The sequence below is a fragment of the Zalophus californianus genome, chromosome 4, assembly GCF_009762305.2.
Source record: "Zalophus californianus isolate mZalCal1 chromosome 4, mZalCal1.pri.v2, whole genome shotgun sequence".
Taxonomy (NCBI): Eukaryota; Metazoa; Chordata; class Mammalia; order Carnivora; family Otariidae; genus Zalophus; species Zalophus californianus.
Window position 1 is genome coordinate 103,523,422 of NC_045598.1, and position 26,488 is coordinate 103,549,909.

At 39.5% G+C, this 26,488-nt stretch overlaps 1 protein-coding gene across 3 annotated transcripts in view; it reads left to right on the forward strand.

The window, feature by feature from the left end:
- Positions 1-3,495: 3,495 nt before the first annotated feature.
- GPR89A (G protein-coupled receptor 89A) overlaps positions 3,496-26,488 on the forward strand; it is a 57,527-nt gene continuing 34,534 nt past the window's right edge. Inside the window, exons 1-7 of one of the 3 annotated variants that reach the window (XM_027618525.1) lie at positions 3,496-3,719; positions 11,794-11,853; positions 13,030-13,133; positions 16,295-16,401; positions 16,844-16,945; positions 24,420-24,540; positions 25,367-25,447. In XM_027618525.1, the coding sequence (XP_027474326.1) occupies positions 3,678-3,719; positions 11,794-11,853; positions 13,030-13,133; positions 16,295-16,401; positions 16,844-16,945; positions 24,420-24,540; positions 25,367-25,447 (617 nt within the window). In that variant the 5' untranslated portion in view covers positions 3,496-3,677. The remainder of the gene's footprint in view (positions 3,720-11,793; positions 11,854-13,029; positions 13,134-16,294; positions 16,402-16,843; positions 16,946-24,419; positions 24,541-25,366; positions 25,448-26,488) is intronic. The other 2 variants (XM_027618532.1, XM_027618541.1) reach the window with 2 other exon arrangements.

Below are 26,488 nucleotides of genomic sequence, written 5' to 3' on the forward strand. Positions count from 1 at the left end.
TAATGTGACCCAAAAATCCTCAATCATGTCTTTAAGGCAGACACAATGACAAGGGGTATTCTTACAGCATTACAACAAATATGAACAACTCTAATGTAGCTCAGATCAGAACTTCAACCTTCTCCAACTTCTTTTTTCATGGTTGTATCAGACTGAAGCCATAATTTCTAGGAAACTCTGTATTATTCTTGAATTGCACACTACTTGTCTTCCCTTTAAATATTTTTTAGTCACTCACTTATCCAGTAATCAAAGACCCTTCTTCCTGACTTTTTAAAAATCCTGTTGAGCAAATTACTGTGTCTAGTTAGGTTCTACACATATACTGAGACAGATGAGTAAGAGACAAGGAAAATAACAAAAAAGAGACAGCTGACAACTTGGAGAAAACAAACAGTGGACACCAAAAGTAAAAGAATAGCATAATTTCAAAAGATGTTTACTTAAAGAACAAAAGTAAGCTTAAAATCTGTTTTGTGTGCTCAAAAGTTTTAAAGAAAACACGGACTCTGTAAAGCAATAAATGAAACAGAAGATAATAAGATAGTAGACTGAGTTGGAAAAGGAGCTGGCAGAGTTAGTAAGCAAAGCCACAGCAGAATTTAAGAATAAAGAACAAAATTAGCAACACATAAAGCCAGATCAGCACTGTAAAGAATCACGACATCAGGAAGTCTCCCAGAATGCCAAGAGGAGGAACAAAGGCATGAAAATTATCACAGAGGAGATAATAGACATGGAGAGAAGGCCATAGAAATCCAACACATAAATATGGATCCTCCTGAAAGACAGTCAGGACAAGAGAACCATGAGCATCAAAGATCTAGTGGGAGAAAGCTTCCTTAGAAAGTCTGATAAAAGACCTGAAATCAGGGGTGCCTGGGTGGCTCAGTTGGTTGAGCCACTACCTTTGGCTCAGGTCATGATCCCAGATTCCTGGGATCAAGTCCCACATCGGGCTCCCAGCTCAGAGGGGAGCCTGCTTCTCCCTCTTACCCTCTCCCTTCTCATGCTGTTTCTCTCTCTCTCTCTCAAATAAATAAATAACTAAAATTTTTTAAAAAGACCTGAAATCATAAATTGGAAGGAATTCATCATGTTCCAGGGGAAAAAATTCTAGAGAAATTTTGATTTGCAAGTAGAAAGACATAATCCTACAAATTTAGAAATATAAGAAAACAGCCCATGATATTGTTTGTGTACTGCTAATGCACAGTTATGTTTTCACCTTCTTGTCCAGTTGTGAACATAGGGTAAGATCCTATGCTGCCCATAGGGGGTGAGGCTTTCTGTGAAGAAAATGGATATTTCAATGTCAAATCCTGAAAAGAAAAAGATTCTAGGATGAAAAAAGAAATAGGAAGAAGAGGGAACTCCTTTCTCTGTCTAAGCCTCATTCTCCTAGTCCTGGAATCCAATGAGTACCAATGTGCTCAATACGCTTCCAAAAGAAACAGCACAATTGTGTCTGCCATATAGATGCAAGTCAGGGACTAAGTTAGGGAGTTAATGAATCAGTACATGTCAAGATCTAAGAATAGTATCTGGCACATAGTAAGCACTTGGTAAGTATTAGCTATTATCACCATCATAAATATTATTCTATGTGATATAATAACTGCCATAGTCTTACAACATATGACTAGCAAAGTTTTATTATTAAATGCTGTACCTTAGACTCAGCTGGAACACAGAGATATAAGGGAAGTGTTTGTGCACTTGGTCTGCAGGGGTCGAGAGGAAAGACCTCCTTTCCTCTCCGAGGCCATTGTTGGTCATGGGGATTGGTAACAGCTCTAATGGGAAAGAGAAGCGAAGGTGAGGACAGTAGAGCAAGAACTCGTGGCTCTCAGCTTCAGCCATCCCTCCCAGTGATTTGAGAGGTGAGTCAATTGGACATAAATCTAGTATGAAGGTTTCTAGGTAAATTCTGCAAGCAAAAGCAAGGGGTAGTAGTCCTTTGGGTCACCAAGACCTGTCCTTGACCTGGACACAGGTGTTACAGTAGGGAAAATCCTGAATGGTGCCATTCAAAGATTTGCACAGGGCTGGGCCCATTGGACTGCATGCCTTTCTCTGCTATGCCAAGTTCACTGAGACCCTGATCCTCACCATGCATCCCAGTAAGCCACCAAGGTAAATTGTTTGCCTTGATATGCTCTCCCAGAATTCTGCACTATCACACAGCCTTGAATCTCAATTAGATGAAATTCTAATTCATCTGTAGCATCTGTGTGGGCATCTACCTGCATCCCTGATAGAGGTAGCCAGTTCTCTGGTTTGATTCTTCCATAGTAGGGCTACCTCTATGGCTTCCTAGCCTTCTGGATATCTGACAGGTAGTTTGGGCGGCTGAGTATGGCAGAGTTTAATCCCAAGAAAGAGAGACACCTTCTCTTGTGTGTAATAAATCTGTGAGTCTCAGTTACTCAGATTGACGTAGTCTAAACACTCAGGTCCTCAATGCCAGGTGCACTCAGGGCTGTGCTTCCAGGTATGGACAACAGTGGCTCCCATAGTGGGTCATTGCCCTCAGATGGAGACAGCTTCTAGTGCTATGAGACTACAGGAACTACAGGACTAGCTAGAGCCCGAGTGCAAAAGGATAAGCCTCACAGCAGTGCATTAAGCCTTCATGAAATGAGTATTGAATGGATGAAGTAGTGATTCAGTCTATATTTGAGCAACTCCAAGGGAGAGGGACTACTTCCTAAAATAATTCATCTTCAGATCCTTAAAGAATTATTCCATGTTTTGAATTAAATCTAGCTTCATTTAACTTCCAGTCCTTTGTCTTACATATAATTTCCAGGGGCCATATCAATTCTACTCATTCTTTCACACGAAGATAGCTATTATGTTCCTGAGTCTCCCTACTTCAGTTCCTTCCATTGGTCCTCATCTAGTGGCTCACCTCCGAGCATGCTACAATACATCTCTGTGCCTCTTAAAGTGTGGTACAAAAAGTGCAGTACTCCAGGTGTGGGCTGATGGCTACCAAGTTCAATGAGATTATCACTCTCTTGTGATGGTGTGCTTTTGTTGTTGTTGTTGCTGTTATCACACCAGAAATCTACTTGTTTAGCTATATTTGCTAAAAATATCATCTGCCTTTCCACTCTTCCTCACCTGTAATGAAGTAGTTGTTTGTGTAGCCAAGTATAAGTAGTAACATTTAAAACACAATGCCTGAATTATGGTCTAGCTCATAATCATTAACTTCATCTTATTAGCCATGACCATTACAAAATGGAATTAACACTTAAAATAAGATATTAGCTCAGGCACCACCATCTTCGGCCTCAGAAATTAAATGCTACCTCGCATAACATCAGCTTTGGGATGTTCAGACCACCTAATTGTACCCCGCCCCTTTTAGCCTGGCCATCTCTAGTTAAGCCACGCCCCCAGAGAGCCCTCTCCTTGGCCCCGCCCCCGGGGCCTCTGCTCCCAGGAGCCTCGCGTCGCCCCGCCCACTCCTAGCCCGGAGCGGGAAGCACTAGATACAGCCGCGGATTGGCTGACTGGGGCGCAGCTTGATGGCGTCGGGCTGGCTAGCCGCGGTCCCGGCGGTGGCGCCTGGGCGAAGTCCGCCTTTGTGAAAGGGCCTATGGCCCGAGCTTGCTGTAGCAACAGGGAGTGGAAATTGGAGGCAGGAGCCTTCCCTACACTTCGCCATGAGTTTCCTGATCGACTCCAGCATCATGATTACCTCTCAGGTGAGCTATTGCCTCCCACCCCGGGACCCCTCAGCCACTCTTTCGTGAATCGTCTTCTTGGAGTTTCAGTGACGCCGGCTGGCCAGGATCTCGCTGTTCTCGTCCGCCGCCTGGACCTGCCTCCCAGAGCTCGGGGAAAGGGTAGGGTTTGCTGAGTCCGGTTCCCTCACCCCGCATAGTGGGAAGGCGTCCTGCGGTCGTCCGCGCCCCCACCCAGCCTCTGTCTCCCCGTTCTCTCGTCCACTTTTGGAGGGAATCACGCGGCCTCAGTGCTCAGAGCCCGAGCCGCGAGAAAAGAGCGGTCCCCAAAGCGCCCCGAAGCTTCTGGACTGCGCCTCTGACCCCTGCCTCGGGGAAAGAGAGTGGTTCCGGACGCGGAATACACAGCTCGCCAATGGGAGCTGGCTCCTGGGGACACGTGGGGACCTTGCTGGTTAGTTGTCAAATCCTGAATCCCCGTTCGCAGGAATTAGTCGTGGTCAGCTCAGAGACCTTAAAAGTACTCTAAGGTTTGGTTTGTGCACCAACACCTAATCCTTTAATCCTCTTTCTGCTGCCCACGCTCTTCGGGTCTTTTTCTTGACCCTCCTTTACCCATTGGGCACCTTCATTCATTTGCACAGTCAACGGACTTTTATCGACCATTTTATAAAAACGCTGAGGGTACAAACCTAAATAAACACTAATTCCTTATTCTCTACAAGCTATGTCTAGGAAGCCTCTTGCTTTTTTTAATTTAAATTCAATTAATTAACATATAGTATATTATTAGTTTCAGAGGTAGAGTTTAGTGATTCATCAGTTGCATATGACAACCGGTGCTCATCACCAGTGCCCTCCTTAATGCCCATCACCCAGTTACCTCCCCTCCAGGAACCCCCAGTTTGTTTCCTATAGTTAAGAGTCTCTTCTGTTTTGTTTCTTAAATTTCACATATTCTCTGACTTATTTCGCTTAGCATAATACCCTCTAATTCCGTCCAGGTCATTGCAAATTGGTAAGATTTCATTTTTTTGATGGCAGAGTAATATTCCTTTACACACACACACACACACACACACACACACACACACACACACCCCACATCTTTACACACACACACACACACACACACACACACACACACACACACCCCACATCTTTATCCATTCATCTGTGGATGGACATCTGGGCTCTTTCCATAGCTTGGCTGTTGCGGACACTGCTGCTATAAACACTGGGTGCATGTGCCCCTTCAGATTACTATGTTTTTATCCTTTGGATAAATACCTAGTAGTGCCATTGCTGGGTGGTAGGGTCGAAGCCTCTTGCTTTTACCAGCTTTCATTCTTTCAGCTACTCTGTTTTCTTCATAGCATTTATTGTAGCACTGATATTTATGTATTTATGAATTTATTTTTTGAGGTCCTGTTTTTTCTATTATGTTATGTTAATCACCATACATTACATCATTAGTTTTTGATGTAGTGCTCCATGATTCATTGTTTGCGTATAACACCCAGTGCTCCATGCAGAACGTGCCCTCTTAAATACCCATCACCAGGCTAACCCATCCTCCCACCCCCCTCCCCTCTAGAACCTTCAGTTTGTTTTTCAGAGTCCATCGTCTCTCATGGTTTGTCTCCCCCTCCGATTACCCCCCTTCATTCTTCCCCTCCTGCTATCTTCTTCTTCCTTTTTTTTTTTTAACATATAATGTATTATTTGTTTCAGAGGTACAGGTCTGTGATTCAACAGTCTTACACAATTCACAGCGCTCACCATAGCACTGAGGTCCTGTTTTGTCCAGGCCTCATCACCCCCGCCTTTAAGTACAAGTACTAAACACAATTATTTGCTGGCCAACTGTTACTATTTGTAGAAGCTCAGACTATCTAATTATTGATTCCCCCCCCCTCATTTACCCAGTAGTTTAGAGTATATTTCAAGTGGCAAATGACAGAAAAACAGTTCCTTTTGAGGGTTTAAATGAAACTAAATCTTTGATCCCGTTTTCGTATTCCTTCATTCTAAATGCTTCTGTCTTTGGAACAGAGCACTGTCCATGTCCCTCGAAAAACTTTAATTACAACATTTTAGAAAATATGAAACAAGGAATACCCTAATAAGATAACTTTTAAAATTTACCATCGTTTATATAGTTTTCATAATTGTTTTTATTGGCTGCATAATATTCAAATGTATTAACGCAAAAAAATCTGGACACGTTATTCTCTTGTTTTTCTAACTTTTCTTAAGCTTTTCTAATTTTTCTAAGGCTAATTGCCTTTTGTGACAATTCAGGTTTGTTTTTAGCCCTACTACCAACTCAAGAAAAATGACAATATTTCAGTAGCATTTTTTTTTTACTCAACTTTTAAAATAGAATGTGGGTGAGGAATTTGGCATTGCATTGTAGCCTCTAAGATTTCTAACACTGATATAATAAGTTGAAGCAAAAAAGTGCCTTTCTGATTTTTTTTACATTATATAATACTATAACTTTCACACAGACATTCACATGCCATATTAAATATTTAATGCTTTTAACAAATGAGGAGGTAAGACCCAAAGAATCATTTGTGCGGACTGTTCTCTGACCATATATTTATGTGGCTACTTCATCATTCTTTTGGTATCAGTAAAAATGTCACTTTAGGGAGGTTTGTCCATTCCAGCCACCTTCAATCCCATTTTCCTGTTTTATTTTCTTCTTAGCCTCCATCACTATTATTTGTGTCTGTTAGATGTAAACTTCATGAGGTGCAGATTATTCTTCTCTGCTGTATTCTCCAGCATCTAAATCAGCTGCTGATAGTAATATTAAGTAAATATTAAGCCTAGTAAATATAAAGTAAATAGAGATATAATTATGTTAGAAACCCCTCTTCCTCATTTTTCCTGTTTTGTATGAACTGAAAGGTTTTAAATGAAGTCTTTGGGGCACCTGGCTGGCTCAGTCGGTAGAGCATGCATCTCTTGATCTCGGGGTCATGAGTTTGAGCCCCAAGTTAGGCATGGAGCCTATTTAAGAAATAAAATTAATTAAATAAATATTTCAGACTTCGTTTTATTTTTCTTGAAATAATCAGCTGTTGGTTCCATTCCCCTCATAATTTCTCTGAATCTTTATCACTGTCCTCAAAGCCCCCTTTTCCATCCTCATCACTTAAACTCTTAGCAGATAACCTTGCCTCCTCTGTAGCAATAAAAGTGAAGACAAAAATCTCCTTCCACATCTCCTTCCACATCCTAGGTCTTAATCTAAGCAGTTATGTGTGTCTAAAACCGTTCCCAGCCGCCTTCCTCCCATGTCAGAAAAAAAAAGTGCCCCTTATCCCTTCTTAAGGTCATCCAGTCTACCTGTGCCTTTGATCTTAGTGCAACTTATTATAGAGTGCTTAAAAGCACAAGCTTTGGAATCAGCCATACAGACTTCAGATTTGATCCTGATTTTGACAAGTACTATAAATGAATCAACTTCTCTAAACCTCAGCTTTCTCTGCAGTGAGGATAATCACACATACTTTAGGTTTTTATGATTTAATGAGATTACAGTTCTAAGTACTTAGAGTTCCTGGAATATAGTAAATGGTCAATAAAGGTTAGTTGCTGCTAATCATAGTCAATTATGAACATTGTCAATTCGGTTTCCCTGTAAGCATCTTTTTTTTTTTTTAAGATTTTATTTATATATTTGAAAGAGAGAGAATGAGAGATAGAGAGCACGAGAGGGAAGAGGGTCAGAGGGAGAAGCAGACTCCCTGCTGAGCAGGGAGCCCGACGTGGGACTCGGGATCATGACCTGAGCCGAAGGCAGTCGCTTAACCAACTGAGCCACCCAGGCGCCCTCCCTGTAAGCATCTTTGCCACAAGTATTTTTGCCACATAACTAATTGGCCATAAAGGCAACTTTACGTAAAAGATAAACTCACCAAAAATAAAATGGGACATTCATTTAAAAGGACATAATGAAATGTGAAAAATGAATAACAAAATTAAAAAGACTTTATTGTGAAATACAAAACATTTGAATACATTCAAAATATGTAGTGTAGATTCATGGCAATACTATGCAAATAAAATTATTTCATTTTGTGGATTGTACCTAAGCACTTGTCTTCAGTCTTTCATTCATAGCATTATACATTTTTTGTTTGTTTGCTTGTTGAATTGCTCCTGATTTGGTATCACATTTTTTTCTTTTTTCCCTAAAATTTCTTCCTTCATTAAGAGAAGTATCATTTCCCAAATACTGGGATGTATATTTGTAACTGATATTTGCATTGCACTGTGAAAGCCTTCTACAGTGTTGTTTGTTCTTCGTGCATTGTCGCATGCCCGTTGATCGATGGATCAAAGTTCTGTGGTCAATGTGGGTACAAAATTGTGCCACTGTATAGACCATTATGAGGGCTAAGATTTATGTAATATAAAAATGGAGGTACTGTATGGATGGAGAAATGAAACCAAACTGTCAACTAGTTATTTTTTTCTTTTACAGCAAAATTGCCTTATGGCAAATTAGTTATACGGCAAAAATACCAGACGCGACAGCTCCTCTTCTAGTGTCCCGTCGGTTCCTTCTCACATGTGTTCACCACCCCCTTACTCTACTACTTTCTTCCCCTTGGCCTATAAACTTTCCCTTTTCCCCACATCCTTCTCTAGGCTACTCTCTAATGTTTTCTCTTTTTCATTCTTTTTTAAACAATTTTTTTTGTTTTGTTTTTTAATTGAAGTATAGTTGATACACTAAGTTACATTAGTTTGAGATATACAAAATAGTACATGGTAATCTGCCAGTCTTGAGAGTTACCCTGTGCTCACCACTAGTGTAACTACCATCTGTCACCATACAGTGCTATTACAATACCACTGGCTATATTCCCTAGGTTGTATCTTTATCCCCGTGACGTTCATTCCATAACTGGAAGCCTGTATCTCCCACTTCCGTTCACCCATTCTCTCCATCCCCCCACTCCCTCCTCTCTGGCAACCATCAGTTCTCTGCATTTGTGGGTCTGTTTCTGGTTTTTGTTTTTTTGTTTTGTTTTTTAGATTCCACATATAAGTGAAATCATGTTATTTGTCTTTCTCGTCTGATTTAATTTCACTTAGCATAATACCCCCTAGGTCCATCCATGTTGTCTCAAATGTCAAGATCTCATCCTTTTTATGGCCATATAATATTCCATAGTGTGCGCGTGCATGTTTGTGTGTGTGTACACACACGTACCGTATCTTCCTCATCCATTCATCTATCTATGGATCCTTGGGTTGCTTCTATATCTTGGCTTTTGCAAACATGCTGCAATAAACATAAGGGTGCATATATCTTTGCGAATTAGGGTTTTTGCTTTTAATTTTTTGAGGAACCTCCATACTGTTTTCCACAGTGGCTACACCAGTTTGCATTCCCACCAACAGTGCCTAAGGGTTCCTTTTCCTCCACATCTTTGCCATCACTTGTTATTTCTTGTCTTTTTAATCGTAGCCATTCTTACAGGTATAAGGTGATATCTCATTGTGATTTTAATTTGCATTTCCCTGGTGATTAGTGATGTTGAGCATCTTTTCATGAGTCTGTTGGCCATCTGGATGTCTTCTTTGGAAAAATGTTCATTCAGGTCTTCTGCCCATTTTCAGCTGGAATATTTGTCTTTTGGTTGTTGAGTTGTATAAATTCCTTATATATTTTGGATATTAGCCCTTTATTGGATATATCATTTGCAAATATCTGCTCCCATTCAGTAAGTTGTCTTTTTGTTTTGTTGAGGGTTTCCTTTGCTGTGCAAAAGATTTTTTTGGTATGGTCCCAATAGTTTTTGTTGTTTGTTTGTTTTTTTAGATTTTATTTATTTATTTTTAGAGAGCGAGTGATGAGAGTGAGGGGAGGGGCAGAGGAAGAGAGAAAGAATCTCAAGCTGACTCCATGCTGAGCACAGAGCCCAACACAGGGCTTGATCTCATGACCCTGAGATCATGACCTAAGCGGAAACCGAGATTCAGATGCTCAACCAACTGACCCACCCAGGCATCCCCTGAATAGTTTATTTTTGCTATTGTTTCCCTTGCCTGAAGAGACCCATCTAAATAAATGTTGCTAAGGCCAGTGTCAAAGAGATTACTGCCTGTGTTTTCTTCTAGTTTTATAGTCTCAGGTCTCCAGTTTAGGTCTTTAATCCATTTTGAGTTTATTTTTGTGCAGGGTATAAGAAAATGGTCCAGTTTCATTCTTTGGCATGTGGCTGCCCAGTTTTCCCAGCACCATTATTGAAGAGACTGGCTTTTCCCCACTGTCTTTTGCCTACCTGCTGCTCTTTCACCCTTGAAGGGAGTAGTTCTTTAATATTTTAGGGATGGTGGAAACCTTTGAGTGTGTGATAAATACCTTAGAACCTCTCTCTAGAAAAATACATATAACCCCCAAATTTGCACCTGATAGAAGATTGTAACCCCAAATTAAAATCTCCTTCAGCTAAGGTACTGTATTCTCCAGAAAATCCATCCTAACTCTCTACATACCTGTTTGATCTCCCTTTTCCCATATTTTTTTATATTATGTATATATTTCTATCATTGCATGTCCCATGTGACAGTATAATTATTTAGTGTCTTCACCACTATACCTCAAGTTCCTTGAGGGTGATAACTGTCTTACTCATCTTTGTAACCCCAGCACTTAGCACAGCACATATAAGTTATCAACAAAAATTGAGGTTGAGTGTTCCTTAAAAACAAACCTTCTTTCACTGTGGACCATTTACTTATTCAGCAAACATTAATGGAACGCCTGCCATGTGCCAGGCATTGTGCAGGGTGCTGAGAATACAGATTAACATTCAAACATCCTTGTCCTCACAGAGCTTACAATCTAATATCTATGAAAATGTGTTTAAATTAGACATTACAAAACTGTGTGGCAAGTGCTTTGGAAATACAGGATAGAATAGGATTATATGCAAAGAGCAACATATCTTTGAGAGGTCAGAGAAGGCCTTTCAGAGGTAGTGATGATTAAGACCTGTAGGGATTAAGAGAGAAGTTCCTGTCGGAGGACAATGTCTGTAGAGGTCTTGGTATGAAAGAAAGAATACTGTGCCTAAAGAACCATAGACAGTTCCATGTGGCTGAAAATATGAGTTTGGTGGGCAGGAAGGACGCAACAAGAGGCTGAAGGAGTCTTCTAAACCATGCTCAAGAGTTTATGCTTCCTCCTAAAGTTCCTGGGAAGGCATAAAAGAATTTTATTCTTAAAGTTCCTAACAGAAGAAAGGAGGAGTTATGGGGCATCTAATTGGCTAACTTGGTAGAGCATCTGACTCTTGATCTCCAGGTGGTGAGTTGGAGACCCACACAGGGTGTAGAGATTACTTTAAAGAAAAAACAGAACTGTTTAAAACAAAAAAGAAGAAAAGAGGAGTTGTGTCAGAGTGTGTGCATGTGTGTATATAGAGAAGGTTCTGCTCACCAGTAAAAAACAAACAACCAGCTTTTAGAACACTGAACAGTGCTGTCATGTGGCTACCGTCTGATGCTGGCTTGAACCAAAACTGACAAAGTGGGATCCTGCAGTCTCTTGGCTTTACACTGAGATGGAAACCACTTTATATAAATTAGCCAGGATTGTGGAGAAGCTAAGAAAGCTCCATGAAAGAAAATACGTTAAAAAAAAAAACCAACAGTTTTTCTACCACTTTCCTTTTTTTTTTTTTTAATTTTAACTCCTTTCCCATAAAGTTTTGTTTTTTTAAATACTTGCAAACAGGGATCTAATATAAGAAGCAAGTTTCACTGGCTCCTTTTTTGTTTGCTAGCTTCTCTAGCTAAAATGATAGTCATGAGATTGCAGGAAAAATATATACTTTCATTTTTGCCTAACATAAACAATGTTCTAAAACATGGATAATTTCAAAAATTGAAGAGCATTTTAACATCTTTTCCCAGTGTTATGGACTTTAATAAGTAGATCTTGTCTTTAATCTCTGAAATAAGTTAATTGTCTGGTTAGCAGACCTTTTATCTTAAAATAGTCTGTACTGGGCATTTCTCAAAAGATTATATATATTGACATATGATTGTTTTCCTCCAGATACTTTTCTTTGGATTTGGGTGGCTTTTCTTCATGCGCCAACTGTTTAAGGACTATGAGGTAAGAAGAGACCATTTTGGTTATACTGCTACATATGTATCTAGATTGTTTTAAAATGGGCAAGAAGCAGGTGGCTCAGTCCATTGAACATCCGACTCTTGGTTTAAGCTCAAGTCATGATCTCAGGGTCAGGAAATCAAGTCCCCTGTTGGGCTTCGCACTCAGCATGGAGTCTGCTTGAGATTCTGTTTCTCCCTCTCCCTCTGCCCTTCTCCCCTCTTGTGCAAGTGTGCCCTCTCTCTCTCTCTCTAAAATATATAGATCTTTTTTTTTTTTAAGATTTTATTTGTTTATTTGACAGAGAGACAGCGAGAGAGGGAACACAAGCAGGGGGAGTGGGAGAGGGAGAAGCAGGCTTCCCGCTGAGCAGGGAGCCCAATGCGGGGCTCAATCCCAGGACCCTGGGATCATGACCCGAGCCAAAGGCAGATGCTTAACGACTGAGCCACCGAGGCGCCCCTAAAATAAATAGCTCTTTAAAAATAAAATAAAATGGACAAGAAAAATGCCTCTGTTCAAGAAAGGTCATGTTCACTTCCAAGATAGGAAGTTTTAGCCAAATGAGTACTATATAATTATTAAATTGGAGAATATGAATAGGTTTAGTTGATTTAAAAAAAAAAATAAAAGTCCTGTGTAGCCCAGGAGCAAAACTGACATGCCTTAATAATATCAGTATATAGAACAACAGCAGACAGTTGTTTTTTGGAAGAGAATCTAATTTACAGTGTCTCATAAATGTTCCCATTCATTTGGGTATCTGACCTTCAGTGTTAATGACCTAAGTCATCCTAAGTTAATACCAAAATCTTAAGATTGATCTGGTTCTTAAGCCATGAGTTCATAGAAACACCAGCCAAGACTGGACATTTCCTAATTAATCCTCATTTAGTGATAAGCTCAATGGTTGTGGAATTCTAAGTGCTACTTCTCACCCTGTCACTTCATCTTGTGCTTTAAATTCTCCATCCACAAGAGGATGATGGTATTAGTGCCCCATGATTTAGAAATACTACCTACTTCCATCTATTTTTAAGCTCCAGGCAAGTTGCTATTATAGCCCTGTTTCCAATGACTTGAGAATTTTTTTATTAAGTTTTCTGACTTGTGACCAGATTATTCATCCAATATTTCACTCAAGGAAATGACTTGTATTCTCTATTTGACTTTTAATAGGTACGTCAGTATGTAGTACAGGTGATCTTCTCTGTGACTTTTGCATTCTCTTGCACCATGTTTGAGCTCATCATCTTTGAAATCTTAAAAGTATTGAACAGCAGGTGAGTACTAATTAGCTCTTCTCATGAAGAGAATTGTGTGATCAGGTAGAAGACCTACCTGAATTCCATAGCTGAAAAAATCCACCGTGTGGTTAGTTTAGTCTCAGTAACTAAAAATCATAGCAAATATGGGTCCCAATCACCTAGTAACTGGTTTGACACAGATTGTGAAATAAGAAAAAAAAAGAAGTGACCATTAGCTCTGAAGACCTAATTGGGAATGAGGCTGTGAGAGCCTAGGTCCCAGGCTTCACTCCTAGAAGTTTTATTCTTCTCGGGCTACTCTACTCTGAATCCTGCTAATGGCCCTTCACATGTGCTAATGAAAAAAAATCTCTACCTGAAAAGATCAGAATTCCTCAGTTAGTTATGTATGGGCTTCTCTGAAGTCTGAACTCCAGCTCTCACTAATTTAGGTTACCTTTGTTGATTTCACAGGTACGGTCAATTCTGATTGAACTTAGTCTTGTTTAAAGCATTTTTTAAAAGCAACTCCTATTCCCCTCCATATAACAGACCTGTTGTTTACTAGACAGCCTGTCCAAAATATTTCTTGCTTGTTAAACTGCAAGCTTGAGTTCTTTTAGACCATTGTTTGTGTTTAGAGTACATCAGCTATTCTATGTTGACTTTTGTAGTTTTTTATCACTGCATGGAAAAATCTTTTAGTAAAGTGGCATTTGACTCTGTAATCAGGAATCAGTGCTGAGCTAAGCTATATAACTTGTTTCAGACTCCTGATACTTGAGACTTGCAGAGAGACATTATTCTCAGATTCCTTTGAGAATCGGAGTTGATAATGTCTCTTGATAAATTAATAATTTGTAGTGTGATAAAACAAAGTATGTCCTGACTCTTATTTTACCTAGTTCTTTAATAATCCAAACCTTTTCTGGATGAGCAGGATACATAGCCTATGACTATCAAGAATAAACAAGTGTTCTTTTACTTGCTAATTACAAATAATAAATCACAACCCGGAACTTTCACTGCTCTCTAACCAGAGGTCAGCAAGTCGTTCTGTAAAGGGCCAGATAATAGACATTTTAGCCTTTGTAGTTTATACGGTTTCCAGCACAACTACTCAGCTGTGCTGTTATAGAGTGAAAGCAGCCATAGGCGATGTATAAACAAATGGGTGTGGCAGTGTTCCAATAAAATGTCACTTACAAAAGAAGCTTCAAGCTAAATTTATGATACACTGATACCAAGTTTCTAGAACTCTGTGGTGTGCATTTTCATAATAGTCATCAGGCCTGGCCTACTTTTATACCTATCTTTTCCCATGTTTTTCCTTTCTTTTCCTACTTTCTTACAGTTTATTTCATCATCCTATATTTTATATATCCTCATAAGCCACTTAACTACTTAACTTTTTGAAACAAGGCCCAAGTATAAGTTTAAAATCAGCAAATACAAAAGACACTATCAAGAAAGTGAACAGGTTCCCCAAGGATGGTAAAAAATTTTTGTAAATTACTTACCTGATAAGAGACGTTGATATATATAAAGAACTCTTAATAGTTCAGTAATAAAAAGACAACACATTGAAAACTGGATAAAGTATCTGACTAGGCATTCCTCCAAATAAGATACAGATGGCCAATAAGCACATGAAAAGATGCTTAGCATCATCAGCCATTTGCAGGGAAATGGCAATCAAAACAATGATGATATACCACTTGACACCCATCAGGATGGCTATAATCAAAAAGACAGTAACAAGTGTGGGCAAGGCTGTGGAGAATTTGGAACCCTCCTATACTACTGGGGAGAATGTAAAATGGTGCAGCCACTTGGGAAATAGTGACGGTCCTCAAAAAATTAAATAGTTATCACATGACCCAGCAATTCCACTCCTGGGTACATACCTAAAGAGAAATGAAACATGTCCACACAGAAGCTTTACCCAAATGTTCATAGCACCACTGTTTATAATAGCTTAAAAGTGAAACAGTCCAAATGTCCAGCAACTAATGAATGGATAAACAAAATGTGACATATCCATACAATTGACTGAATATTATTTAGCCATAAATAGGAATGAAGTACCTTGAAAACATTATGCTAAGTGAAAGAAACCAGACGTAAGGTGACATGTAACGTCCAGAATAGGCAAATCCATAGAGACAGAAAGTAGATTGGTGGTTTCCTAGGGCTGGGGCAGTTAGGAGAGAAGGAGAGCTAATGGGAACAGTTTCACTATGGAGTGATGAAATGTTTAAAACGTATTGTGGTGATGGTTGCACAACTTTATGAATATACTAAAACCATTGAATTGTACACCTTAAATGGGTGAGTTATATCTCCATAAAATTGTTATTTAAAAAAGTCCACGGGACGCCTGGGTGGCTCAGTCGGTTAAGCAACTGCCTTCGGCTCAGGTCATGATCCTGGAGTCCCGGGATCAAGTCCCACATTGGGCTCCCTGCTCAGCGGGGAGTCTGCTTCTCCCTCTAACCCTCTTCCCTCTTGTGCTCTCTATCTCTCATTCTCTCTCTCTCTCAAATAAATAAATAAATAAAATCTTAAAAAAAAAAAAAAGTCCACGGTCGGGGGTTGGGCAAAATGGGTGAAGGGTAGTGGGAGACACAGGCTTCTAGTTATGGAATGCATAAGTCATGGGAATAAAAGGCAAAGCATCAAAAAAAAGTCCTAAAAATATTTTAATCAATTCATAAAATATAGTTTATAAGCAGTAATAAAAGTAGTCATGCAGATCAAATGTTTATATTGAAGATGCAAAAGAAATAATTTAAGTCTTTATAGCACATTGCTATTTTTAGCAATTACTATTAACATTTATTTTCTTTTAATTACGAGACTCCCAGTGGTACATGAAACAACAGTCATTTTCTACCAGTAATAGTATATGTTGCTCTGTTACTATACACTGCCTATGAATATAACTAGAGCATTAACATTCTCATTTGAATAAGTAAAATTCTTAGGAAGTTAGGATGTTCATATATACTTTTCAGAACTCTATAATATATTCTTTAATCTCTATAAAGAAGCAGACAGTAACAGCCTACTTGACTTATTGGGTGGGATATATTCGGTATTGAGTTCAAAGAGTAGAAGATCTTTTAGAAGACTAAAGAGAATGAAAGTTGCTGCCTTTATCCCCTCCTAGTGATATTCTTTGATATTTATTTCAGTTCCCGTTATTTTCACTGGAAAATGAACCTGTGTGTAATCCTTCTGATCCTGGTTTTCATGGTGCCTTTTTACATTGGCTATTTTATTGTAAGCAACATCCGACTATGTGAGTATTTGTAAACGTGAGTATTTTACCCTCTCGTGTCAGCACATAGATTGAGATGAGGATTTGTGGGGATTGAGGCTGTGGAGAGCTTCATTTCTACGTTACTTTCAGTACCGACTGTTGTTTGGGGATGCCTCACACACAGCATCTTAAAAAGTTTGGCAGAAAATCAATGTTGAATGATTAGGTAATTTGTGCTGCTACAGCTGTATTTCTGGGTTTCTACTATAATATCTCCCTTAACTCAACCCACATCTTAATTTCAGTCAAATTCCTCTTACAGTGATTAGGATGCTTTCTCTAAAAACTGTATTATTCCATCACTCATTTGCCAAGTGAACAAGCCAGCCAAATATTAGTCAGTGTGATTCCGTATCTGTAAGTAGAGCAAGCTCTTTAATATAGAACTATTTAACCTTACAGTCTTTCTCCTCCTTCCTAGTGCATAAACAGCGTCTGCTCTTCTCCTGTCTCCTGTGGTTGACCTTCATGTACTTCTTCTGGAAACTAGGAGATCCATTTCCCATTCTCAGCCCAAAACATGGTGAGTGTGTATGTGGTGGGGAGGGGGAAATAATTGTTTATCATTTTCTAATTTTGAAAAACAACTATTTTAAAACTTCTGATTGTGGGAAATATAGAAAGTTATTTCTCTAAAAACAGTCTGGTTTTAAATTGAATTTCCCTTCATCCTAGGAAATATCAAATACTGGCTTTGAAAACTACTTCTATGATTTTAGAGCAGGAGTTTTTGACCTTAGGTTAGTGAATGAACTTCAAGAGAGTAAGGGATGGGGAAAGTTGTCTTTAAATTTAAAATTCCTGATATTTTATATAGAATTGTGGGAAGATATTTGTATGTGTGTTTGGAGCTAAAACTGTCCACAAGCTTTCATTAGATTTCCAAAGGGGTCAAATGACCGAAAAGATAAATAACCACTGCTCAAGTAATGATAAATATTCTCTTTAGGGACTATACATATTTTAGGAAAGAGCAGTGACATAAAACATTCAAAATTAGTAGATAAAGAAAAGCTTTCTAGGAATCAGTGTCTCTCCTTACACAAAAAAAGTTCATTTTAAATACAAGAGCGGGGCACCTGGCCGGCTCAGTTGGTAGAGCATGCAACTCTTGATCTTGGGGTCATGAGTTCGAGCCCCATGTTGGGTGTAGAGATTACATAAATAAATAAAGACTTAAAAAACATCTTTAAATACAAGAGCAGATCATAGAGCCCTAATTTCTGTGCTAAAAACCATGAACAATAATCTGTCAGCTAGAAGTCCTTCCAGAACTACTTCAGAAATATATATATGAACATAGATATATATGCCACCTGTAATGAATATATTGGCACTTTGATACTGGAGGTTTTAAAAAAAAATACACATCCATTCATTTCACTCTCCTGCTATGTCAGGATTCTTATAGCAGAAAACAGAATCTGCTCTAATATAAAGCAGAAAGTGATTTATTCCAGGGCATTAGGGAGTTTATAAAATTTTTAGGAAAGTAGGCTGTTAACCTTAAATGAATGCCGTGTAGTGAAGAGTAACATTCAATCATAACACAGTAGTCAACTGGAGAAAACCCCACTGAAGTTGTCACTGCCACGGGGGACCTGTGACATCAGGGATCAGATAGTAGGACTGCTTCAGTGGCCACAGTCCCAAGTGCTGTCCACACTCCCATGTTATTCACTTCTGCATTTGAGGTCTCACATGGGCATGTGAATTTGATACAACCTAGGTACATTCAGAACCTTAGTTTCAAGGAAATCTGGGAAAGAATATTTGGCTTTCCAGATTCTGTAATACAAGAAGACATGCTAGAAAGGCATTGGAATGAATGTTGAGTAAACCAGTGTCTAGAATCTACCATGAATCCATCTGTGTCTATTCCTTGCCTGTAGCAGGGATCTGGAGGAAAGAGGTTCTGAGATTATGCTGCAGGAGGATCAGAGAAAATGCACAATTTTAAAAAGCATATGCAGGGTCACCTGGGTGGCTCAGTCGGTTAAGTGTCTGCTTTCAGCTCAGGTCATGATGTCACGGTCCCGGGATTGAGCCCTGCATCGGGCTCCCTGCTCAGCGGGGAGTCTGCTTCTCCCACTGCCCCTCACTCCCTCCCCTGCTTGTTCACGTGTGCACTCTCTCTCTCTCATATAAATAAAATCTTTTAAAAAATAAATAAATCACATATGCAATAGCCTAACTATTTTTAAATTAGAAATAGCTACTTTGAAATTTCAGATAACATTTAAGAAGGTCAAAAAAGTTAAACACTAGGTTCCCAAAAACATTCAAACTCAGCATGGTGTACAAGACCTTCCATGGCCTGACTACTGCTGTCTTTCTCTGTGTCTCTCCTCCAGTACTACTGAATTATTTAAAGTTTCTAGAGCTATTCTGTCAGGACATTCCTTCACCTCTTGTGTATCTAGAAAATGCCTGTTCTTGAGATATTCAGTTCTTGCCAATTCCAGATTTTTCTGGCCATCATTAGAAGATATTAATTGCTCCCACCTCAGTGGACTTATGTCACCTGTAATGATTATAATTACTTGCTACCTTTTCTGACTTCCTCATTAACTCACGAGCTCCCTGAGGACCCTGGGGTCGAAAACTACATCTTACTTGTCTTTCTCTCCCCAGTGTCTGTAGCGTGGAACCTGGCACATAAATGTTTAATGCATGTTTATTGAATCAGTGAATAAAAAAAACAATTTCAGTCTCTCAAAGGTAGTAGATGAGTTTAAAAATGTAACACTCTGAATAGGAATTTAGGATTTGCTAATATGATTAGCATGCACATGTCTGTATAGGGAAAGATATGGAGTACAGAGGCCCTGACAATATAGCTCTCATGTAAACTATTTCAAATAAGCCCAAGAGAGACAAATCTGTGGTATCAAATGAGGGACAAGAATTATAGAAGGACCCCAAGGCTGCTTACAATGCTAGCACAAGCTCACATGCAGCCCAAAGACAAGACTGGTGTCTGTCTCCCGCTTGCTCCTTGTGAGCAGTCAGTTCACAGGACCAGTGTAGCCAGACCGTGCCTGAGGGAAGATGAAGACCATCACATCTTTTGTATGTTCGTCCTTTTTTCAAAATTCTGTAGAGATATCCTAAAGAAGACACTAGGGGGAAGAGCTAGGAAATAGTTTCAGTTTTAGTCTTTCCTTTGTGCTCCAGGAAATAAGCATTTTGGTTTTATGTCCAGTATCTAATTCATTTGACTAAGAGAAGTAAGTAGGAAGAAAAGTTTAGGCAACGGATGAGAAGCAGCCAGGCTTACCCTACCATCTGAGAGCTTTTCTAGGACTGTCCCAACGACCAGTATGATTTATTACTGTGGAGACCACAAAAAGACCGTAAGACCCAATCCTTACCTATAACAAAAAGATGTCTGTGAAAGTACTCCTTGTGCAGTGCCTGAACCGAAGAAGGTTGGAAGGCATTCCCTAGTGGGAAAGAGTAAGGGAGGCTAAGAAAGTATATGAAGCACACAAAAAAATAATAAAAATACAAAGTGTACGAAGCTAGAAGGAATTTGTATGAGCAAATGGCAACAGTGAGATGGTCTCCTGCATGCCACTTCATCCATCTGACTTTCCACTTATTAGCTAGAAAACAAGGAACAATTGACCTTAACTTCATGGAAATGCTAGGATTACGTAGATAGTATCTTCAAAGTACTGTAGACTGGGAAAAGGTATCTACTGAAGGGACACCACCTTAAAGGGAATAAAAGTACAGAGGGGACATTTTTCTAGTTTTTTATATTTAATAACCTATATTAATCCCTTTGATTTTGTTGTTGTTGTTGTTACTGGATAATTGTATACCTACAGTCAATAAACATTTGCTGAACACCTTCCATGTGCCAGGCAGTAAGAAAAACAAAGAGCAATAAGACATGATTCCTTCCTATAAAGAGGTATGTGGGAAGTAGAATCAACAGAATTTGGATGAGGATTTAGTCATTCATAAAACATTCCACAAATATTTTTTGAACACCTAGTTTTATTTTAAGTGCTGGAGATACAACCATGAACAAAACAAACTTGGTTTCTGCCTTCCTGAAACTTACCCTCTGGCAGGAAGGACTGAACAGTAAAAATATAAACAAATAATTGCCAATTATGATCATCAAGGAGCAAACAGGTTACTGTGGTAGAGGACAGTGCAGATAAGGATGTCAAATTAGATGCGAGTGGTTAGAGTCAGGCTTTATGAGGAAGTATTTAAGCTGAGATTTAAAGGACAAGACCAAAGGTAGACCCAGCAAGAAGGCAGAAGAGACATCATGTAAAAGCCCTGAGGTAAAAAAGACTGATATATTCAAGGGAGAGCAAGAGACAGAAGGGAGACTAGTGGTATAGACTTTTCTATTTTGGTGACCAGATAGTTGATGATGTCATTTTCTAGGCTAGGTAATGCAGAAGAAGGAAGATAATTCGAACTTGGGATATGTTGAATTTGAGTTGCATATGCACAGCCAAGTTCAGCAAGCAGTTGCATACACAAGTTGGCAACTTAGGAGAGAGGTATGGATTTATTAGTCCTTATGGAAATAACTCCAGCAATCTAAAAAATTAGATACCATCAGCTAAACACCATTAGGTGAACCTGGGGAAATAGGCCAAGATCACCCCTGGAAAATGTGTATAGAGTAAAATGAAAGGGGATTCTGGGCCATTCTGAGCAGAGAAAGACCAAGAAAAGAACAACTAGAGAAGTAAAAGAAGTCATTTTAAATAGCAATGATTCAGGCACCTAGCTAGCTCAGTCGGTAGAGCATGGGACTCTTAAATAGCAATGCTTCAGTGTCCTAAAAGATCAAATAAAGCATGGATTGGAAAATGTCATTGAATTTTGCAACCAGAAGAAAATTCGTGACCATATTATAGTAACGGTTTAGAGCAGAGGCTGTGGAGCTACACTTCTTGTGGTTGAATCCTAACTCTGCCACTTACTAGCTATGTGGCCTTGACTAAGTTACTTACCCTCTCAGTGCTTCTATTTCCTCATCTGTAAAATGAGGTTTTCCATCATACCTGCCTCACAGGGCTGTCGTGAGGAGTAAACGAGTTAATACTGCTTCAAACAGTGCCTGGTACATGGCCGGTGCTTGATGAAAGTTGCTATACTGTTGCCGTTACGATTATTAGTGAAAGCAGTTTTCTTCAGGTAGGAGAATGGGATGAAAGCTGAATTGCAGCCAGTTGAAGAATAAGTAGAGGTGAAGAAGAGGTGATAGTAAGTGTAAGTTCCTTTCAAAAAGTTTGGCTATTAAGGGGGAAATAGAGGATTGGCAACTAGAGGTAAACTCAAGGCTAAGGACAGACTTTCTTAGGAAGGAGACTTGAAACTGAAGGAAAAGAATGAGCAAAGAAGGAAAGATTGAAGGTAAAAGAGAGGACTGGTGCTGGAACAAGATTCTGAAGGAAGTAGAAAGGAAATAAGATCAAAGCACAAGTAGAGAAATCTTAGCTTTAGATAACTGTCTTGTTCGAGGGGGAAAGTTGGGGGGATGATTGCAGATGTTAATATAGTAGAAGGGAGTATGTGTCTAATAACTTCTGTAATAAGGGCATTAGCTAAGGAGAACAGGATTGGGAAAATGAATTAGAGATTTTCTGCTGGGTGGGGGTGGTGCGGCACCTGGTGGCTCAGTTGGGTAAGTGTCCAACTCTTGATTTCGACTCAGGTCATGATCTCAGGGTTGTGAGATCAGCGGGGAGTCTGCTTGAGGTTCTGTCTCTCCCTCTCCTTCTGCCCCTCCCCACCCTGCACTCATGTTCTGTCTCTCTCAAATAAAAAAAAAATTTTTAAGATTTAATTTATTTATTTGAGAGAAAGATAGAGCACGAGCAGGGGTGGGGGAAGGAGAAGCAGACTCCCTGCTGAGCAGGGAACCCGACATGGGGCTGGATCCAGGACCCCAAGATCACGACCTGAGAGAGAGAGAGTGCACACAAGCAGGGAAAGCTGCAGAGGGCGAGGGAGAAGCAGGCTCCCTGCTGAGCAGGGAACCCAAAGTGGGGCTCGATCCCAGGACCCCGGGTTCGTGACCTGAGCTGAAGGCAGATGCTTAACTGACTGAGTCACCCAGGTGCCCCTAAAATAAATAATCTTTTTTTTTTTTTTAAGATTTATCTATGGAGGGGAGTGGGAAGAGATGGCTGACCAAGGGCAAGAAAAGGATTTCCTCAATAGTGTCGTAAGCTCTGTTAAGACTAGAGACCATAAATCTGTAATGGCACCAATATCCCAATGCATTCTAGCTGTTTTAGGAGCTCAGGCATGGGCACAGACAGGGAAGATGGAGTGTTAGACTGAGCCAAGATTGGAAGTTTTCAGGATCAGCGCTAAAGAAGGAGGAGAGTCGGGACAGAGTCCTAATGAGAGAAGTTGAAGCAAGCAAGCTTGGAGTTCGGGCTCAGTGAAGAAGGAAATGGAAGGTAGGAGAAGGCAAAAGACTATAGAGACAGAGGTCACAAAGAGCTCTAAAATGGGGTAGGGGAGGGGCGCCTGGGTGGCTCCGTCGTTAAGCGTCTGCCTTCGGCTCAGGTCATGATCCCAGGGTCCTGGGATCGAGCCCCGCATCGGGGCTGGAAGCAGGAAGCCTGCTTCTCCCTCTCCCACTCCCCCTGCTTGTGTTTCCTCTCTCGCTGTGTCTCTCTCTGTCGAATAAATAAATGAAATCTTTAAAAAGATAAAAATAGGGCGCCTGGGAGGCTCAGTCGGTTTAGCGTCTGCCTTCGGCTCAGGTCCTGATCCCGGGGTCCTGGGATTGAGCCCCGCGTCGGGCTCCCTGCTCCGCGGGGAGCCTGCGTCTCCCTCTGCCTCTTTCTCTCTCTGTCTCTCATGAATAAATAAATAAAATCTTAAAAAAAAATCTTTAAAAAAATAAATAAACAAACATAAAACGGTGTAGGAGATACACAGGAACAGGAGGGCCGGAATATTGGCCTTTCGGTTTCAGAGCTAACAAAATTCCTGAACGGCGGCTTTGGTGTTAGGCCAGAGTGGATAATGCCGAAGTGGATTCCATCCTAGAAATGGGAAGGGAAAACAAAACTAGTTTTGTCCTGCGATTCCAGACTTCCTGGCTTATTCTTCAGCATTGCGTTCTCTCATTTATCCCAAATACCAACAGCATTTATTTTAAATACTCATCTTCAACATTCTCAAATAATCGAAAACAGTTGATAACTAGAATACAACTGATAATCTAAAACTCACATATTTGCCTTTAAAATACTCATTCGTTATAAATTCAGCTCATTTGTTACATGCCTTATGTGTTTATTGACAAAAATGAATAAGACACAAGCTCATAAGACCTAAAGAGCTTATTATGACCTAAGGGGGAAATGTCTATATATAACTGTATATATTGATGTATATGTGGAAAGTGGTACCTTGTATTTATACTTTTCCAGCAGATTTACTTTCCTAATATTTTTTTTTTTAAAGATTTTATTTACTTATTTGAGAGAGAGAATGAGAGATAGCACGAGAGGGAAGAGGGTCAGAGGGAGAAGCAGACTCCCTGCTGAGCAGGGAGCCCGATGCGGGACTCGATCCTGGGACTCCAGGATCATGACCTGAGCCGAAGGCAGTCGCTTAACCAACTGAGCCACCCAGGCGCCCCTTTCCTAATATTTTTTTGCCAAAGCTTTTACTAAGAGTATTTTGCTTTGTTAGAGTTCACAGTACCTTGAGTAAATAGTCAAAATTATTATTTGCAAATATTATTTTAATATTTCCGTTGCCCAGCAATAGAGATGATTCTGGAAGCATATAGGATAGGAGAAAATAAATAGACTTTTATACATTTATTATGGAAGATCTACATATTGATAATTTAATTTTAAATTTAATATTGATAATTAAAATTTGGTTTATTTAAGTTGTATGTAATGGTTGATGTTTTCTGGGATATTTCCTCTTGCAGTGCTATTTTATCTTTATCACCTGACATTAAGGTGCTTTGATGTTTTTAGGGATTTTGTCCATAGAACAGCTCATCAGCCGGGTAGGTGTGATTGGTGTGACTCTCATGGCTCTTCTTTCTGGATTTGGTGCTGTCAACTGCCCGTACACTTACATGTCCTACTTCCTCAGGTAAAAAGAACTTTGTCTCTTTTTTTTTCCTATTAACTTCATGAATACGTATGTCCTATCATGCCATCATCAATACTTAAATATTAGATCTATGACACTGCCTTTTTATTCTTTCCCTCTGTCCCTATGCGCATTGTCCTAGGAATCTCTCCAAATAATGAGTCTTATCACTTATATTGTTTGCCCTTTGTTTGTCCTACATTCACTTATTTTTAAAATGGTTTTTTTGGGGCACCTGAGTGGCTCAGTTCGTTGAGCATCCAGCTCTTGATTTCGGCTCAGGTCATGATCTCAAGGTCATGAGATTAAGATTGAGCCCCACATCGGGCTCTGCGTTCGGCGGGGAATCTGCTTGATTGAGATCATCCTTCTCCCTAAAATAAATAAATCTTTTTAAAAAATAGTTATTTCAGTCAAATTCTCTTTACTTCCTCTTATACTTTTTAAAGGCACATTACTCGTGGATAGCAATGTGAGCTAATCCCCACTTGAGTAAATCAGTTCCTCCTAGAAGTAGAATGGTAGAAGACAATGCCAAGTTGGAAGAGTGCTTACATGTACATCATAAATGTCACTGGATCAAAGCTAAGAAAGACTGAAAGAGAGCCAGTTACCTTCCACTGCCCTGAATTTGCAAAACTTTTAGCTATAAAAAAATAACAGCAAAAGCATTTTTGCTTTTTATAGTCATTTTAATATTCTCTAGGAAAAGGTCCTTGAATTACTGGGTAACAACTAAGGTTTATGTGTTTCTACAGATGCCTTATATTTATTATGCCCAAGGATGGGATCCCAAAACATTGCTAACAGTTTGTGCTTATTATAGAAATGTGACTGATGCCGATATCCTAGCCCTGGAACGGCGGCTGCTCCAAACCATGGATATGATCATCAGCAAAAAGAAAAGGTAAGATATCAGCACATTAAAAAACGTGTACTCTTAGAATTTCTCAACAAGAAAACGTGACTATGAATTGGGCCTAACAGGGAATTTCATCTTATTCATTTTTATTATAAATTAAGGTACCTTCAAAGACTTAGTGCTTAGTCTTGCTTGAAAGAAATTTTCAAATTCCACTTATTTCCTGACTTTAGATAAATTCTCCTGAGATAAACTGTTAGTGTAACATTTACATTAGAAGGTATTCTGCACTGGTTGCTTTAAAAGTCTGTTGTCCTACATTTTTATAAACTTTTGGCATGCCTGATTTCAATCTTTTCAACTTCCTTTTCTCCAACTACTTTGAAAAATCCTTCAAGTCTTCTAGCTGTTGTCATTTTTATCATTTAAGACATACTTATACAATGTATGTTTTTAAAGTGGCATTTCTGGGGGCGCCTGGGTGGCTCGGTCATTAAGCGTCTGCCTTCGACTCAGGTCATGATCCCAGGGTCCTGGGATAGAGCCCCGCATCAGGCTCCCTGCTCTGCGGGAAGCCTGCTTCTCCCTCTCCCACTCCCCCTGCTTGTGATCCCTCTCTTGCTGTGACTCTCTGTCAAATGAATAAATAAAATCTTTAAAAAATAAATAAATAAAGTGGCATTTCTAGAAATCTATATCACAGTGGGTTATAGCCTAGGTTGTAAACTCAGATTGTCTGAATTTGAATCCTTGGTCCACAATTCACGGTGTGGCTAGAGGCGTTACTGTATGTCTTGGTTTCCTCATCTGTAAAATGGAAATAATGAGTTGACATGTAGAACTCTTAGAACAGTGAACCATACAGAGCTAAGGAATACTACTGAACTTACTAATAGTCCCTGGAGGACAGTCATTAGGTTTTAGTGCTTTGTCTTCATTTATTCATTCATATATTTTCATTCTCTTAATAATTATAGGAAGCCTCGTTTATGCTAGGTACTGCACTAAATGCTGAACTCATAGAAATAGAATGAGGAACAAGATAAGTTACTGGGGTGCCTGAGTGGCTCAGTTGGTTAAGCGTCT